This window comes from Vicia villosa, linkage group LG1, assembly GCF_029867415.1.
Source record: "Vicia villosa cultivar HV-30 ecotype Madison, WI linkage group LG1, Vvil1.0, whole genome shotgun sequence".
Classification (NCBI taxonomy): domain Eukaryota; kingdom Viridiplantae; phylum Streptophyta; class Magnoliopsida; order Fabales; family Fabaceae; genus Vicia; species Vicia villosa.
The window spans coordinates 154,959,210-154,977,657 of record NC_081180.1 but is presented as its reverse complement, the minus strand read 5'-3'; the positions used below and the strand labels follow the sequence as shown (position 1 = coordinate 154,977,657).

The 18,448-nt window shown below is 34.8% G+C and overlaps 1 protein-coding gene across 2 annotated transcripts; it reads right to left on the bottom strand.

The window, feature by feature from the left end:
- Nucleotides 1-5,105: 5,105 nt before the first annotated feature.
- LOC131619379 (uncharacterized) lies at nt 5,106-8,210 on the bottom strand. 2 transcript variants are annotated; one of them, XM_058890487.1, is made up of 12 exons: nt 8,044-8,210; nt 7,875-7,964; nt 7,050-7,127; nt 6,898-6,972; nt 6,701-6,753; nt 6,438-6,588; nt 6,249-6,359; nt 6,023-6,149; nt 5,850-5,950; nt 5,613-5,751; nt 5,446-5,498; nt 5,106-5,357 (listed from the first exon to the last, which is right to left on the bottom strand). In XM_058890487.1, exons 1-12 carry the CDS (start codon nt 8,155-8,157, stop codon nt 5,274-5,276), a joined length of 1,176 nt encoding a protein of 391 aa, XP_058746470.1. In that variant the 5' UTR covers nt 8,158-8,210; the 3' UTR covers nt 5,106-5,273. The 2 variants fall into 2 exon arrangements, with proteins under 2 accessions (XP_058746470.1, XP_058746467.1); XM_058890484.1 differs by having other exon boundaries at nt 5,850-5,947.
- Nucleotides 8,211-18,448: the final 10,238 nt, after the last annotated feature.

Here is an 18,448-nt window from a genome sequence, read left to right as displayed (position 1 = left end):
ATTCTAATTATTAATTCAATATTCCGATTAAATTAATATTAAAATTATACGGACGTTACAATGAGCCTTCATTCGGATTTTCCAAAAGTCAAAATATTCACCACAAAACAATGGAGGCTTGTTGTTAGAACCACCATCTCTGAAAACCGGATTTTGATTTGCGGAAGCCATTCTGGATCTTTAGGAACAAGTTACCTATAACTTGCTCTGATGCCAAATGTAAGTATCAGATATGCCTAAGAGGGGGGTGAATTAGGTACTTTATAAATTTTTTTTTTGGTTTTATGGTGTAAAGTGATTATTTTTCTGGTTTATGGTGATGTTACTAAAAGATGTAAAGTGCAGAAAAATAAACGACACAAGGATATATCCTGGTTCCCCTCACAAACCGAGAGTACTCCAGTCCCCTTACGCAGTAAGAGATTTCAATATAGTTGGTATCTTGTATAAGCCTAACCAAACACCAAGAACAATCCTCTTGGACCAAGAACAATCCTCTTGGATTTTTCACTAAGACCACTTATGAGAACAATCCTCTCAAAGTGTCTAACTTGTTTCTAACAATCCTGGATAACAAGAATACAACAAGTATTTGATTTTGTATAAGAGTTTGAATATAGTAGAACAATGTATCAATCACTTGATTGATCTTCCCTTCCAATGATAATAATTCATAATTCTTTAAAGTAATAGATTGCTCAAAATATTTTCTGGTTTGGATGATATGAAAGTGTGTAGAAAATATCTTGAAAAAGATTGAAGAATAACAATGTGAAATTCTGAAAATTTCTAAGAGTTTTTTATTGGAAGAGGTGAAGAATGAATTTGAAATTTTGAGTATATATAGATGTTCATAACACCTCTTGAAATATCATAGGTTTCTGTATTTTAATCATGAACCATTGCCAAGATTAAAGGAAAGGTTTTAATGAAAAGGTGTTTGAGAAGGTGTAATGAAAAGATGCTGTTTTTAAAAAACGTTCAGCAAGCAATCGATTGCACCTTTATGCAAATCGATTGCACAACTTTTAAAAGTAAAAAAATTCAAAAAACCTTCAGTGCAAATCGATTGCTATATTGTGCAAATCGATTTACACAAGCAAAAACAGAAGCGCATCTAAAAACTTTCAGCAAGCAGTCGATTTACAGTAAGTGTAAATCGATTTACACTTAGTGAAATGCAGTTTTTGTTTAGGAAACTTGAGATCTAAGAAAGAGTATGCTATGCAATTTTGTGGTTTGATTTTTGAGCATCTAAGACTTTAAGTAATTGATAATTATGGTTATACCCATTCCAAAGAATCCATAGCTTGAATCAAAGTCTTTACACATGATGCTTTATCTTGAATATCATCTTTTCCTTCTTGTCATGTATGATTTGTCTTCATCAAAACAAAAGATCTTTCATTGAGAATCTTGATTTCACAGCTTCGTCGGGAGGTAGTTGCAGCTCGTGAAGAGGCAACCGTAACAAACCAAAGAGCAGATGAAGCAAATCAAAGAGCTATTGAGGATTTTTAAATATACTGATGCTAAATTTATCTTCCCTAAAAATTAAATCTAGTTAGAGTTTAAAATTTGTTGATGCTAAATTTAGCTCTAGAAAATTACAAACACTAGTTAGCAACTACGATTAGATCACTATTTACTTTCCGTTTTAGAGTCAATTTATGTAAGTTATAATTATCTTGAGCATGATGCTAATGTTTAGGTTTAAGGTTTTTCTTATTGTCAATGAATTGGACGCTAGATTGTTATTAACATCCAGTATCCAACGTTTAGCATCCACTTTATGTTGGGGCTAAAACGGTGTTTCTGGTAATGTATCACACTAATTTTACAGTGTGTATATTAAACACATACCCAAGTTGTTATTCTCATATATAATAATAGAAATTTTGTTTCTTTTATAATAATAAACAAAAGCCAACCAAATGACGACAGAACAGAAGCAGTCAAAACAAGCGGGTGCAGTTACCGTGCATAGATAAAAATCTATGCACCGTGCATAGATTAATATGGACCCTTGGATTATTGGATCAAATTCTATATATCAATTGTTATTACTCAATACTCACCACTCAATACTCAATACTTAATACTCACTACTCAATACTCAATTAAAAACATGATCCAATGGCTTAGATAGGCTTATGCATGGTGCATAAGGAAAATCCTTATGCATATTAGTCAAAGCCAAAACAAGCTACGGCGAGAAAAAACCATCAACATCAAGTAAAAATAAAAGCCCTAAAATAACAACCTCACTACAACAACACAAACCATTTGTGAACCACACCTATAATTCGAAACGAAAATGGCTCAAAATTTGCATGAAAAACCAAAAATTGTATATTACAGAAAAACCAAATTGGTACAAAACAACACACAATTTACATATCATTACATCAAATAATATCTACAACGTGAGGAACGTGTCTTTTCCCTTGGTGTCTTGATTTTAAACACCTGTAATTTCAAATAATAATACTTGTTAGTAAAAATCAGGATCGTTTCATCTAAATCACCATACAAAAACGCAGTCTTCACATCCATCTGTTCCAGTTCAAGATCGAATTGTGCCACCATGGCAAGCAAAATTCGAATGGACCTATGCTTCACAACAGGAGAAAACACATCATTGAAGTCGACACCTTCTTTCTGAGTGAAACCCCTTGCGACCAACCTTGCCTTGTATCTTTTCGATGTCACTCCTTTAATTCCTTCCTTAACTTTGAAATTCCATTTACAGCTGACTAACCTTACCCCAACAGGTTTCTTGATCAGTTCCCAGGTGTGATTATCATGAAGAGATTTCATCTCATCATCCATGGCCTTCAACCATTCAGTCTTATTTCAACTCCTCATAACTTCTTTGTAGTCTCTAAGTTCTTCGTCCAGAATCTCACTTGCAGAGATTAAGGCATAAGCCATAAGATCTGTATACCCAAGTCTCTGAGGTGGCTTGATGACTCTTCTCGACCTATCTCTTGACAATAGGTAGTCATCGATAGTTTCCTCAACTTCCTTAGCATCTTCGGCTTCTTCTTCGACTTCATTAGGGATATGAAATCTTCTAACTTTTGAAATTCTCAAAAGTTTCATCCTTGTCTTCTGGATGAATACCCATAACTTCTTGGAATAGCCATCAACTATGGATAGAAAATACCTCGCTCCTGAATGTGATGGACTCCTTGCAGACCCCCAAATATCAGCATGGATGTAATCAAGGGATCCATGTGTTCTTTGTTTGCCTTTGTTGAACTTCACTCTGCAATATTTTCCAAATACACAGGGTTCACAAAACTTTAGCTTTTCGACTTTGTCTCCACCAAGCAGATTTTGTTTCCCTAATTCGACCAGACCCCTTTCATTGACATGGCCCAATCTCATGTGCTAGATTTCTGTTTTCGATAAAGGTTTCGTGGATGCAACATATGTCGAACCACTTAGAACTTCAGCCTCAATTGTATACAAGCCTTGTTTATTCACACCTCTCAATACTTCCTTCGACCCCTTCATGACTCTTAGGATACTTTTCTCTCCTTGGAAACATATCCTTTCCTGTTCAACTTCATCTTGAACAACGGCTGCATTGCCATTATCCTTACCTCCATGATCTTTCAGGCGTTAAGGGCACACCTTTCTCGTGTGGCCCTTCTTCTTACAATGATAGCATCGAATGCCAGATGTTTCGCCATTATAAGACTTCGACTGACTTTTGTTAGAACAAGAATTGTTCTGATCAATATTCTATGTTTTGATGATAACATTATATATGAATTTTGTATAAGACAATGTGGTACTCTAATACTTTGAATTTTCCATTTCAGGAAATATATAAAGAGTATGCGCAAATCAGCGCTCAGAAGCACTGACTCAAAAGGTTCTGGATGGCTACATCAGAACATGCTCTGGCAAGACATCACAAGATGGTCAAGCAGAATCAAAACATGAACTGTGAAGCGTCAGAAGAACATGAAGTCAGAAGCAGAAGCATTGAAGTTCTGAATGGTATCACGCTCAAGCTCTTCGAAGTCAGAAGACAAGAAGATGCTCTGCACCAAGCTGTTTGACTCTGATATTCAAACGTTGTTATCTACAAATCTGAGTTCAGAAGCAAGTACAAGATGACAGACTATTAAGTCTAATCTCTGACTGACAAAAGGAATGTTAGAAGTTACAAAAGGCAAAGTCAGTAAAAGCCAGAAAAGCATGGCTCGAGGTAGTTGACAAAAGTATGAAACATTAAATGCAAAGTTGTACTATTCAAGCAAAGCATTAAATGCTCCCAACGGCCATCTTCTCCCAACGCCTATATAAATAAGTTCTGGTCAGAAGCAGCAATATACAACACTTGCACAAAATACCAAAACGCTGTCAAAATCAAAGCTCGCGAACTTCATCTTCAACCTCATAAACTCTTGTAATATTTAGTGAGTGTTAAGCTTAGAACTTAAGAGAAATGTCACAGTTGTGATTATAGCTTTTGAACCCAAAGAAGTTGTGGGACGGATAGAAAAGTATCATGTATATTTTCTAACAAAGTTGTTTTACATGTACCACTTGATTATAATTAAGAGGAAAGATTTGGGCTAAGAAGCCTCTAGGCACAAAGAAAAAACATATGATTGACATCTGGATTAGAGAGTTGGTCAATTATGGGAAAGGTTCATCTACCACAATCAATTTTCTAGCTTAAATAAAAAAAACACTCAATTATGTGTAGATAGACGAAGACTTATATAAGAAGAAAGTAAATAGTATTATCATAAAATGTGTAGAAAGAAAAAATATTTCAAGATCATGGTTGAGTTTGATGAAGGACTTTGTGGTTCCTACAAGGTTAATTCTAGGATGAATTGGCTAATTTTTCTTCTTAAATATTGTTGGCTTATCATAACAACTAACTGCTTCCAATATGTTAAGTGGTGAGAAGCATGACAACTGTGTGGCTCAACCTCAATAATATATGGATTCTCAATTATAGGAACTACCAAAAAGATACAGTTATTTCTGTCATCTTTATAATGAATGTAATTTTCTTTAAAACTTCTAATTGAACATGCTAACTTTAAATTTAGAAACAAAAAAAAAATACAAACTGAAATGAAAATGCAAATTTTATATTGCTTTACAAATTTATCACACTAAATCATTACAATTTAACTTAGAACGAGAAGAAACAGAGAGAAAAAATACAAGAATTTTTGAGCTAAAAGATTAATTATTTATAAACTGAAATACAATGACTCGATTTTAATGTTGATGCTCTAATTAATAAAGGATGCCAAGTATGGATCGATGCGATATGGAAGACCGCTCCTAGCTCCAAGAGATCTACATTTAGCAGCTGCCTGTAAAACATTCATATATGGCATTGCAGTTAACAAAAACATATTTATGCAACAATCTTGGTAGTTACTTGCATCTTAAGCTACCTACCACGTGAGAAGCAAACGGCAACATTTTCTCTGGCGACAAGTTGGCACAGATAGCTGCAAACAAAATAAACAAAACAGTTCATGAATTGGCGAACTCGTCAAAATTTAGAACATGGAAATAAATGTGTCGCTAGTTTAATGCGTGGAATGTGAAGAGGTTGAACATACCGTATAAAACAGCTCCAACAAATGCATCCCCTGCGCCAGTTGTATCGATAAGTTCTGATGGCGGAATCTTTTCAGATGTCCCGAAATATAATCTCCCGCATACAGATCCTATCCCTTCTGCTCTAAATTTTGTAACATTCTGAGAGGATTAAGCGAAATAAAATCAATCTAAATAGAACTTAACAAAAGATAATAATGTTCCGCAATTTAGAGTTAAAAAGTTTCTAGAGTTATTACTGAGGCAATGCAGGTTGGCATGGCTATGCTATCATCTTTTTGCACTGTTAAAGATTTCATAGAGTTGTCGATATCCACTTCTTCTAATTGAGAATCTTCTGCTAGAAAGTAAATTGAAAATTACATTATATAAGGAAAATAATTAATCGAAAACAGAAACTAGTTATATTTACCATCTGCGCATTTCTGAAGCATTATGCAGCCATCTTTTCCCAAAGTTGCAATCACAAATTTGAGTCTCGGAAGCTTTAAAATAATTGAAACAAGTGCTCTTGCTATAGACGATGTCTCTGTCCATGCCTATCAAATGTGACAGAAAGAACTACTTCAGAAATGATCCGAAAATTAATTTACGTTATTGTTTTACTAATTCTTTTTTATGATGAGTTAGTTGCTTGCCTGAGGAAAATTTTGTGAGCATACAACATATTCGGCTAAGTCCAAGATGTCATTCAATCCTTCCCTTGGCCTTTCGGCATCAACTAAGATGGATATATTCTGGCGAAACGCCTGCAAGAGTGAAATATAGTTAGTTTGGTTAATGATTCTCTCTTTAAATATCAAATGCAATTACTAATATGCAATTACCTCTTGAGCAATGACAAGAGCAGTTGCGGGCATTCTAACATCAAAATAGGCCAACCTAGCTCCATTCAATGCAGATAACAATTTTGTTCGCGAAAGATGTTCTGGTACCAATGGAGGATATCCTTCGGTGAATATACAAGTGCGTGTTTTCCTGAATGTTGAAAGTTATACGATTAATTAATACCTCTAATAACTTCAGGTAGAATACTAATCAGCCGAGATTATCTACTAAGTATGTCACACTAAAGACTATGTATACATACGTGTTGTTGTCAATAATAATGTAGCTAAATGGTGTAGTCCCTTCCTTTGAGACCTGAAAACAAATGGAAAAAGACACAAAACATCAATATAAGATAACTGTGAGATTTGTAAATGGACTGTGTCCACACCAATTGTCAAAGTCTTGATAAATTTGTTAAAGTCTTACAAAAAAAAGTGAGAGAGACTTTTGGCATACCACAAAGGAAGAAGTGTCCACACCCTCAGCTTCTAGCTCTTCGATCAAAGCCCTACCTTGAGCATCATTTGCAACCTAGTAATTACTCCAAATTATCATTATAAGGTTAATTGTTGAATATAGTGTCATTAAAATCATGGCAAAAATAAAACCTTAGAAATGATCCTAGGCTTTAAGCCCAAACGTGCAGCACAAGTCAAAGCATTTCCTGTATTTCCACCACCTTGCACCTATTGAATCAAACAAATTCATTAGTGAATAGTGCGTGTATAACTTTCAACATAATTAGGAAATGATTAATTTGAACAAAAATTAAATAGAAAAATTCAATAAAACGTGATTTGACAAAATTAAAAATTGATTAGTCCATTATAGCTGTAGTAGTGGCTGTGTATAACTTTGAAAGCAATTTTCAACCCATCCTGCCTTTGACTTTGTCCACTATTGTTGTATGGTTAGGGTGATAAACGGACACTCGAAAATAAACAGGGCAAAAGAGATGGTGGGCATAATTGACAGTACGAGTCTATAATTTTAGTGTGTATTGCGAAAAAGACAAACAATAAAATTTTAACTCACTCCAAAAAAAATATATGTTGGCAAAACAAACAGACGGACCCGTTTTGCCAACTCGTAAAAAAAAAAAAGTGTGGTTATTTATTTGAGGCAGAGTTTTGTTAAGGATAAAGTCATGGATGGACCCACAAAGTGACAAACATGACTCTCACGGAGATTTCAATTAATAATTTCTTACCTATTGTCATGTCATACTACATAAATTTGATTGCAAATATATTAATGAAAATATTTTTTTTCTCTTTTGTGAAAAATGAGGTAAGAATAAGATAATGATTAATGCAATTATAAAATCAATAATTCAAAAAATAATAATAATACACCTTGTTGACAAATTTATGAATGATTTTTGTGAGGAACATAGAAACACATAGAGAAGATAAGGAAGAAGAAAAAAGAACCTTAAGTTGAGTGGTTCTGTTCTTGGTGTCTGGTTTTGGAAACGATTCAACCGTTGCTAAAAGATCAACACCAACTCCACCAAACCCAACCTACAAAATCCAAATAATTTGATTCAATTATTGAATGAAAAAACAAAAAGAAAAAGAAAAACAGTAACAAGACACTTACAATGACGGGGTTTTGAGGTAGAGGAAGAGGAGAATCCGAAGACATTGAAAAAGGTTTCAGTGGTCTTGTTTTTGGTGCTGCTGTTAAGGAAACTGAAATATAATATTTATTCATAAAAATAAGTGATTAACAATAATATATATAGTAGCATGGCATGCTACCAACTAACTAACCTGGAAGATGTGGTGAATTAATAATATTATTTCGACGAAGAAATCAATATGAGGAGAAGAAGAAGGTTGTGTTGTTTCATTGGTCAATGGGAAATTGAAGGTTAATTGTTGTTGTTGCCCTTCGGATACGCGGAAGGAAAAAGCCATTTTGTTTGAATCTAACTAATGCATTAAGTTATGTTTGTGACTTTGCGTTATTGGTTTTGGATTTGACCCTGTGTGTCACTTCTGGATAATGATTGATCCAAAAGTATGAGGTAATACTTTCAAAATTATGAAAAAGTAAAGTTAATATGATTTTATCCAAATTATAATATTTTTTTTTGCAATCTAACATGATTTTACTTGATTTTGAATAAATTTATTCTAATTTTTTTAATAATTTTAATTTTCAACAATTTTAAAGTGCAAACTCTTAGAGAGTGTTAATGATATCTGTGAGATATTGGATCGAACTCTAGTATTGTCGAAGGGTAGCTTCTTGGTTCGACAGTTCGACAGAGTTAAGCATGAAGTCGAAGGATTGTTCACATGCTGGTGTCGAAGTGTGCATGTTGTAGTCGAAGATGGGTCTAGCATGCAGATGTCGAAGATGCTAGGGTTGTTAGCATGTTAAATTAGGTTTTAGTGTTTAAACCCTAATTTGTTAAGTTAGCTTGTTTATTAAGTTGGCTTGTGTAATGGGCCTTGCTGAAAAAGCCCATTAGTTAGTATGTTAGGTTTTATTATAAATAGCATACTAGTCTCTCATGTTAAGCTGCAAATCCTAATTTTGGGTGAGAGAGGTTATTTGTTATTCTTGCAAACTTGTAATCTTGTTTTAAGAGAAAGTAAAAGAATAGCAGTTATAACCAATATTTGTGTTCTCCTCTTCTTCCTTGTCCTTTATTCATCCCTTATTTTATACTTTGTTCTTGGCATTGAATTCACAACAAATTGGTGCGGTGAGCGTGGAGAAGATGCCTTCAACAAAGTATGAGATTGAAAAGTTCACCGGAGTGAATGATTTCGGTTTGTGGCGCTTGAAGATGAAAGCCCTACTGGTTCAGCAGGGTTGTTTGGAAGCGTTGAAGGGAGAGGCAGCCATGAATGCAGAATTGACGGCAGCGGAGAAGACGAATATGATCGAGAAAGCACACAGCGCAATTTTGTTGAGCCTTGGTGATAAGGTTCTCCGGCAGGTATCAAAGGAGACGACGGCATCAGGGTTATGGGTGAAACTTGAAAGTTTGTATATGACCAAATCGCTGGTAAATCGACTCTACCTGAAGCAAGCTTTGTATTCATTCAAGATGATTGAAGATAAAGTGTTGGCTGAGCAGTTGGATATGTTCAACAAGCTGATTCTTGATCTTGAAAATATTGATGTGAAGATCGATGATGAAGATCAAACGCTGTTACTATTGTGTTCTTTGCCTCGATCACATGCTCACTTCAAAGAAACTCTCTTGTATGGAAGGGAGTCCCTGACGTTTGAAGAAGTTCAATCAGCCTTGTACTCTAAGGACTTGAATGAACGAAAGGAGCATAAACTTTCGACTGTTGGCGAAGGTTTGGCCATTAAAGGAAAACTCTTACGAAAGGATGGTAAGTTCGACAAGAAGAAAGGCAAAAGCCAGTCGAAGTCTTACAGTGGCGAAGCATCTGGCATTCGATGCTACCATTGTAAGAAGGAGGGTCACACAAGAAAGGTGTGCCCTGAACGCCTGAAATATCATGGAGGTAAGGATAATGGCAACGCTGCCATTGTTCAAGATGATTTCGAATCATCTGATGTTCTTGTGGTTTCAAGCAGTGACTCTAAGAAGGAGTGGATTATGGATTCAGGTTGCACTTGGCACATGACTCCAAACAAAGACTTGTTCGAGGAATTATGTGATCAAGATGGTGGATCACTATTGCTGGGAAACAACAAGGCTTGCAAGATTGCAGGTGTTGGATCTGTGAGATTCAAGCTCCATGATGAGTCAATAAGGTTGTTGACTGAAGTCAGGTATGTTCCTGATTTGAAGAGAAATCTGCTTTCTCTTGGTGAATTCGACAAGAAAGGATATGTTTTCCAAGGAGAGAAAAGTATCCTAAGAGTCATGAAGGGTTTGAAGGAAGTCTTGAGAGGCGTGAAGAAACAAGGCTTGTATACCCTTGAGGCTGAAGTTGTAAGTGGTTCGACAAATGTTGCATCCACGAAACCTTTGTCGAAAACAGAAATCTGGCACATGAGATTGGGCCATGTCAGTGAAAGGGGTCTGGTCGAATTAGGGAAACAAAATCTGCTTGGTGGAGACAAAGTCGAAAAGCTGAAGTTTTGTGAACCCTGTGTACTTGGAAAATCTTGCAGAGTGAAGTTCAACAAAGGCAAACAAAGAACACATGGATCCATTGATTACATCCATGCTGATCTTTGGGGGCCTGCAAGGTGTCCATCACATTCAGGAGCAAGGTATTTTCTATCCATAGTAGATGATTATTCCAGAAAATTATGGGTATTCATCCAGAAGACTAAGGATGAAACTTTTGAGAATTTCAAAAGTTGGAAGACTCTGGTTGAAAATCAGACTGGCAGAAAGGTCGAGAGGTTGAGAACCGACAATGGCCTTGAATTTTGCAATGAGGCATTCGACAGTTTTTGTGCTGCCTCTGGTATTGCAAGGCATAGAACTACTGCAGGTACTCCACAGCAAAATGGTTTGGCTGAAAGGTTTAATCGAACTATTTTGGAGAGAGTCAGATGCATGTTAACTAGTGCCGGTTTAAAGAAGGTGTTCTGGGCTGAGGCTGTTTCGACAGCAACATATCTGATAAACAGATGTCCTTCGACAGAGTTAGATATGAAGACACCTGAAGAAGTTTGGTCGGGACATCCACCAGATCTCGACAAACTGAGAGTATTTGGCTGCATAGCCTATGCTCACATTAGGCAAGACAAGGTCGAACCTAGAGCTCTGAAATGCATGTTCATGGGATACCCTGAAGGAGTCAAAGCTTATAGGCTATGGTGCCTAGAGCCAGGTCACAGGAGGTGTATCACCAGTCGAGATGTAGTTTTCAATGAAGCTGAAATGGCTTTTAAGAAAACTGATGATGTTGGTCGAAGTACAGAAACATCTGACGAAGAGCTGGAACAGGTAGAGATTCCTGTTGAGGTGGAGCATGTTGATGCTGAATTGCATATCCCAGATGAAGTCGAAGAAGAAGCAGAAGATGCTGAAGTTGAGGAAACTGACGATGACTACCTATTGTCGAGAGATAGGTCGAGAAGAGTCATCAAGCCACCTCAGAGACTTGGATATGCAAATCTTATAGCTTATGCCTTAATCTCTACAAGTGAGGTTCTAGACGAAGAACCTAGAGACTATAAGGAAGTTATGAGGAGTCGAAATAAGACTGAATGGCTGAAGGCCATGGATGATGAAATGAAATCTCTTCATGATAATCATACTTGGGAACTGATCAAGAAACCTGTTGGGGCAAGGTTAGTCAGCTGTAAATGGATTTTCAAAGTTAAGGAAGGAATTGAAGGAGTGACGTCGAAAAGATACAAGGCAAGGTTAGTTGCAAGGGGTTTCACTCAGAAAGAAGGTGTCGACTTCAATGATGTGTTTTCTCCTGTTGTGAAGCATAGGTCCATTCGAATGTTGCTTGCCATGGTGGCACAGTTCGATTTTGAACTGGAACAGATGGATGTGAAGACTGCGTTCTTGTATGGTGATCTAGATGAAACGATCCTGATGAGGCAACCTGAAGGGTATGTCGAAAAGGGGAAGGAAGATTATGTGTGCAAGTTAAAGAGATCTTTGTATGGGCTGAAACAATCTCCTCGACAGTGGAATAGGAGATTCGACAAGTTCATGGCACGCATAAGTTTCATTAGAAGTCAGTTCGACCATTGCGTTTACTTCAGATTTCGACCTGGTAATTCATTTGTTATTTTGTTGCTTTATGTGGATGATATTCTCATAGCTAGCAACAGTGTTGAAGATGTGATGAGGGTGAAGGCTGAACTCAATAAGGAGTTCGATATGAAGGATCTGGGAGCTGCTTCCAGGATTCTTGGAATTGACATTCGGAGAGATAGAAAGAAGTCGAAGATATGCTTATCTCAAGAGGCATATCTACGAAAGATTCTTGAAAAGTATGGTATGTCGAATTCGAAGCCAGTTGTGACTCCAACAAACCCTCAATTCAAGTTGAGTATTGATCAGTGTCCCAGTACTGATGTCGAAAGAGCCTATATGAATAGCATCCCATATGCTAATATAGTCGGTTCTTTGATGTATGATATGGTCTGTACTAGACCCGACATAGCATACGCAGTAAGTCTTGTAAGCAGGTACATGGCGAATCCTGGAAAGGCTCACTGGCAAGCATTGAAGTGGATTTTAAGGTACATAAATGGGTCTCTGAATAGAGTCCTAATTTATGGTGGAGCCTTGGGTGAAGATAGTAAAGCAGTAATAGAAGGATATGTCGACTCTGATTATGCAGGTTGTATGGATTCCAGAAAATCTATTTCTGGATATGTTTTCACTATGTTTGGCACTGCAATTAGTTGGAAAGCAACACTTCAGAAGGTTGTTGCTCTATCAACCACTGAAGCGGAGTATATTGCCCTAACTGAAGCTGTGAAAGAAGCATTGTGGCTTGAAGGTTTTGCGAATGAGCTGAAACTTCAAGGTCGAGGTATCACTGTTAAATGTGATAGTCAAAGTGCAATACACCTGTCGAAGAATTCAGCCTATCATGAGCGAACTAAGCACATTAATGTGAGGCTGCATTTCGTCAGAGGAGTAATCAAGCGTGGAGAAGTCCAAGTGCTGAAGGTTTCGACTGAAGACAATGCTGCTGATATGATCACCAAGACATTGCCGAGTTGCAAGTTTTTCCACTGTATGCAGTTGATAAAGCTGCATGAAGAAAGCTAGTCTGTTCCTTGATGTTGTAGAGTTAGGTCCAAGGTGGAGATTTGTGAGATATTGGATCGAACTCTAGTATTGTCGAAGGGTAGCTTCTTGGTTCGACAGTTCGACAGAGTTAAGCATGAAGTCGAAGGATTGTTCACATACTGGTGTCGAAGTGTGCATGCTGTAGTCGAAGATGGGTCTAGCATGCAGATGTCGAAGATGCTAGGGTTGTTAGCATGTTAAATTAGGTTTTAGTGTTTAAACCCTAATTTGTTAAGTTAGCTTGTTTATTAAGTTGGCTTGTGTAATGGGCCTTGCTGAAAAAGCCCATTAGTTAGTATGTTAGGTTTTATTATAAATAGCATACTAGTCTCTCATCATTGCTAAGCTGCAAATCCTAATTTTGGGTGAGAGAGGTTATTTGTTATTCTTGTAAACTTGTAATCTTGTTTTAAGAGAAAGTAAAAGAATAGCAGTTATAACCAATATTTGTGTTCTCCTCTTCTTCCTTGTCCTTTATTCATCCCTTATTTTATACTTTGTTCTTGGCATTGAATTCACAACAATATCAAACAATTTGCAATTTGAATTCTTGAATTTGATGATAGTCAAATGTAATCAAATGAATGTGCTGAAGGAGACATTGACATTTTTAGTTATTTTGGAGAACACAGAGAGTACTCAATTTTTTGAAGAGTCGGAAATTTGTTAAAAGAGCTGCATAAGCTCTTGTCAAGTTTAATGTGGGAAACTGATCAATCAAAAGAAGATCTCACATTCCGATGGACAAACTCTGATGAGTGGGCATTGATGAACACGGAAGTCGTCCCCACCAATTCCACGTCTACCAAATAATAATGATTGGCGTTCGTAGGAAACTCAAGGTCTTGTTGTTCCTTTCAAACCATCTCTTCACGTTGTCTATAAAATTCAATGTCCACTATGAGTTCTAGAACGCTCTCGAGAGTCAAGGTGTCGCCTAATTTCTCTGTCATTAGGTTCCTGGCCATTTGAGGACCTAAAGGGTTTTATATAGAAACGAACCCTGATGTCATCCCGGTATTCCTCGACAAACTCTGATTCTACCACAGTCAGTTTATGAAAGAGGAGCCACAATTAACTTCCATATTGTCGAGATTAGCCAAATCCACTCCTCTGCATTCCTCTATTAGGCACCTTATATTCTAAGTGCTTTGAGGATCCACGAGTAAGGGTGGCAAAACAGGGTCTGGACCACGAGACATACCTTTTTCCTCCGTATTTTTTGCGGAACAATGCAACGTTTTAGGCTTGCATCTTCTAATATGTCAGTCCAGTCCCATTTTTTTATGAACTTTTGCAGACGTGAGCATTAATAAGAATTTTTGCAACTTTTAGCCTTTGGGGTGCAAAGCATGCATGCGCGCTCTACCAAACCCTCATTTTTTGAGGGGCGGGCCAAGATTTCAACCCAATACCCTCAACTATGATCGCCCCGCCCCATTTTTACGGGCTTTTACGATGCAGTCATTCTCGTTTTCCACCCCTACCCTTGAGCTCATTGTCGTTATCAACGGAATCCCCTGGAGTCAAAATTATTACTAAGCATTATGAGATTTGTGGAGGGTGAATAACTTCCAGATGAACAACATTCAACACCTCTAGGTCTAATACTCTCGTAAGAAATGAGGTGTCGCAATTATCTCGTCACCACTAGGTATATCGAGGAAATTTTCAGGTCTAGTCGGACATATCTAAGAGGAAATAATGGTAGCAACAACAATTAACAAAGAGGGATAGAAGAGGTATCTTGAAAAACTAGATAGATGAATTTAATATAACGATGAAGGAACCATCTTCAAATGCGAGAAAACAAAGTGGATTGTGAAGTTTGGAAGGAAAAACAAATGAACAAGACACGGTGTCATCAGAGCTAAGGGAAGGAAAATAAAAATTGGTGAAAGAGATAGAGACTGTTTGGACAAAGAAGTGGAAATATAACCTAAAAAGGAGAAATCACCTCTATATAGTGGAACAAGGTAGGCATATCTACGACTCAACAATGGGAAACATGGAAAATAAAATCAACGGATGGATTTATCTCAAAATCACAATGAAACTCGAGTACAATTGAGCACCCTAAACGAAAATGCCATGCCCTACCTAGGAACCCTGAGTCAAGTGTAAATGTAATATTGTGAAATGTTTAAGTGGAAAAACTAGCATTTAATGCGCATATTCCTAAGATAATATGCTCCCATTCACCGAACCCTTCCTTTTATGTGAACCAAAAGCCTGTTGAGAAGGCCAATACGGAGGATAAAGGAACCCCGCCAATCTCAAAATCTTCCCATAGTTATGCAGTAGTGAAGCCTTAGGGGGAAATTATTCCGAGTTGGCCAAAAGCCCAAACAACAGGAAAGCCCAATCACATGGATGTTCGTCCCAAAAGATACATCGATAAAATAATAAAGAATTGGGTGCCCCAGTGCTAGGGAATCTAACACCTAATTCTTACAACTTGAGGATCACAATGTTTTGTCGAATATTAGTGTAGAATGGTCTAAGGGGTTGAATAGACTTTTCCACAATAAAAAAATTTCAAAAAGGGTTTTCAAAAATAAAATTTAAAATGCGAGGAAATAAAAGTTTTAAAGATGTATTTGAGAAGAAAATATGTGATTGACTTAATGTACAGAAAATAAAATGATATTAAGATGACAAGCTTACTAACAAACAATATTATATATAATTAATCAAATTTGATTCACAACGAGATGTTTGAACATAATTTTATTAATTTAATTAACAATCTAATATTATAAGTTTGTATATGTATAATCACTAAAAATAATGTTCAGTTGACTAGATTTATCACAGGTCTGAGCTTAAACATCAAATCGCTAAAGGTAACACAACATAACAATATACGATTCTAGAAAATGATTAAAACCTAAATTCTGTGTTAACTCGATTAAAATATTTCATAACTTCACTTGGATTAGAGGTATTGACTGTCGACACCTTTTATTCCACGGTTGATATTTGTGAAATCCAACCAATTCCTTCCTTAAAGAAACATAAAAAGTTTATTTGTAACTAGTAAAGGACCCGTGCGCCCGCACGGGTCACGTAAAGTCAGTATAAATATTAAATAAATATAATATGGTTATGGTTAATGAATTATATTAAAATATATATTAATTAAGCGAAATAATTTCTACAATAATGATGATTATCATATCAATATTAATTTAATTTATCAATTTGTAGTTGTTTTCAATGATGATATTTATGTTGGATAAAAATTAAAATAATATTAGAGATAATTAATTATTATTGTTGATTACAATTTTAACTCTGAAAAAATATAGTTCTTGATAAAAAGTAAAAAAATAAATAAAAATTGAGATAATGTAGTTATTATGTACTATCATTATCAACAATTTTTATGGGCTCCCACCCCTAGTATGTCTACCCGCCTTTTTTTTCGCAGACGCACATTATCAACAATTTTTATGGGCTCCCACCCCTAATATGTCTACCTGCCTTTTTATGAGCATGATTCAAATTGCAAATTTAAATTATCAAAATAAAAAATTGCAAAAAAAATTATAACATCTATATAAGTCAAGAAACAAAAAATAATGAAATGACATATTATAATTCAATGCAACACATTTAAATCTCATTATTTAACTTTAAATATATATTTAATTTGATTTACCAAAAAAAAATTTGTACAAAAGATGTATATTATTAATATTAATGTTACTTATCACATATATGTCGTTAATTTCTCATATTTGTGTTAGCTACTCATACCGAATCAAAAATACTAATGTAATGGAATAAAAACAGCAAAAATATTTAATTCAAATTGCATATCCAATAACAAAAATAGAACATTTATTAAATAAAAAATAACTTATAATTTTATTTATAATCTTGACAGAAAAAGATTTATATAACAACTCTTTCTTTATATTTGATATATTTAATGAAATGAATATAAATTAGAATTAATGTCAAATATATTTTTTTATAGATATTAAAGAAATGAATATAAATTAGAAGTAATGTCAACTATTTTCAATGGGAAAGATACAATAATGCGTATTGAAAGGTGTTATATGCATTTAATTTTTAATTTTTAATTCTATACAAAATCTTTTTTGTATGTTTATTTACAATTATTTTATATTGATTCCTCTATTTGAATTTGAATTATGTCAAGGTACTATATATTTGTTGATATTGTATGGAAGGTAGAGAGGTATATGAATTTCACTTTTTTATGATTAATTAACCGTAATGATTACTTTTAGATATTGCAATTAATTGGAAAACTTGTAGCATGCAAAAGAAATAATGATTGTTTTTAGATATTGTCAAATAGTATTAAAGACATAAGACATGCTAATATGAGTTGATGATGAAAAAAGACAATTGAAGGCATGAAAATCGGATTAAAATATTTGTTTAAACTTGGACATGAAATTAATTTTGGTAGACATCGATTTTCTTATTATGATAGTAGTTATTATAATATAGTAGATCAATTATTTCTTAAAAAATATTAATAATTGCAAATGTTAAAAAAGAAGACTAATTATTATCACCTAAAACTACATATTCCCAATTACATTTTCTTCAAACTTCTAATTAAAAAAGACTATTAATTATTACCACCGACAACTAAAACCTACTACAACTAAAATCTAGATCTATTGGGTCCTTTATTGTGATAAAATAAAATAAAACTATTTAATATTTTATTAAATAAATTAGGATTGGAAAACAAAAAAAAGTTAATCGTGTGAATTTTTTTAGCCATAAATAACTTTTAGAGATATTATTATTATTATATATTAATTTTAAAAATATTATTATTAAGCTCTTAATGTTGATTATTATGAAAATTTAATGAAAAATGAGACTGTTCTCCCATCGAACCATCTCCATTTTTTTTTTGTTAATGTCCTTGATGCAGTCAAATTTTCTACTCTTTGTCACTGAAAAAAATACATTAATAAATAAAAGGCAAGTAAACCAAACGCAGAGGTTGGTGTGAATCATAAATCTACTATAAATCGAAACAAAAATTTGATGAATGAATAGAGTGGGAATTCAAAAGGTTAATTTTCTGTTTCCAATATGTTAATTTCTTTAACCGAGAAAAACTGTTGGAAGTATAATAGGGTTTGGGAAAAGACTTTAGGTCAAATATGATTATATATGATTAATATTTAAAGTAATAATATATTTAAGACTTGTTAGCTACAATTAACATTGAGAATCAAAATAATTAAATTGGAAAAAGAAACGAAGTATACTTGAATTATTTGAAAC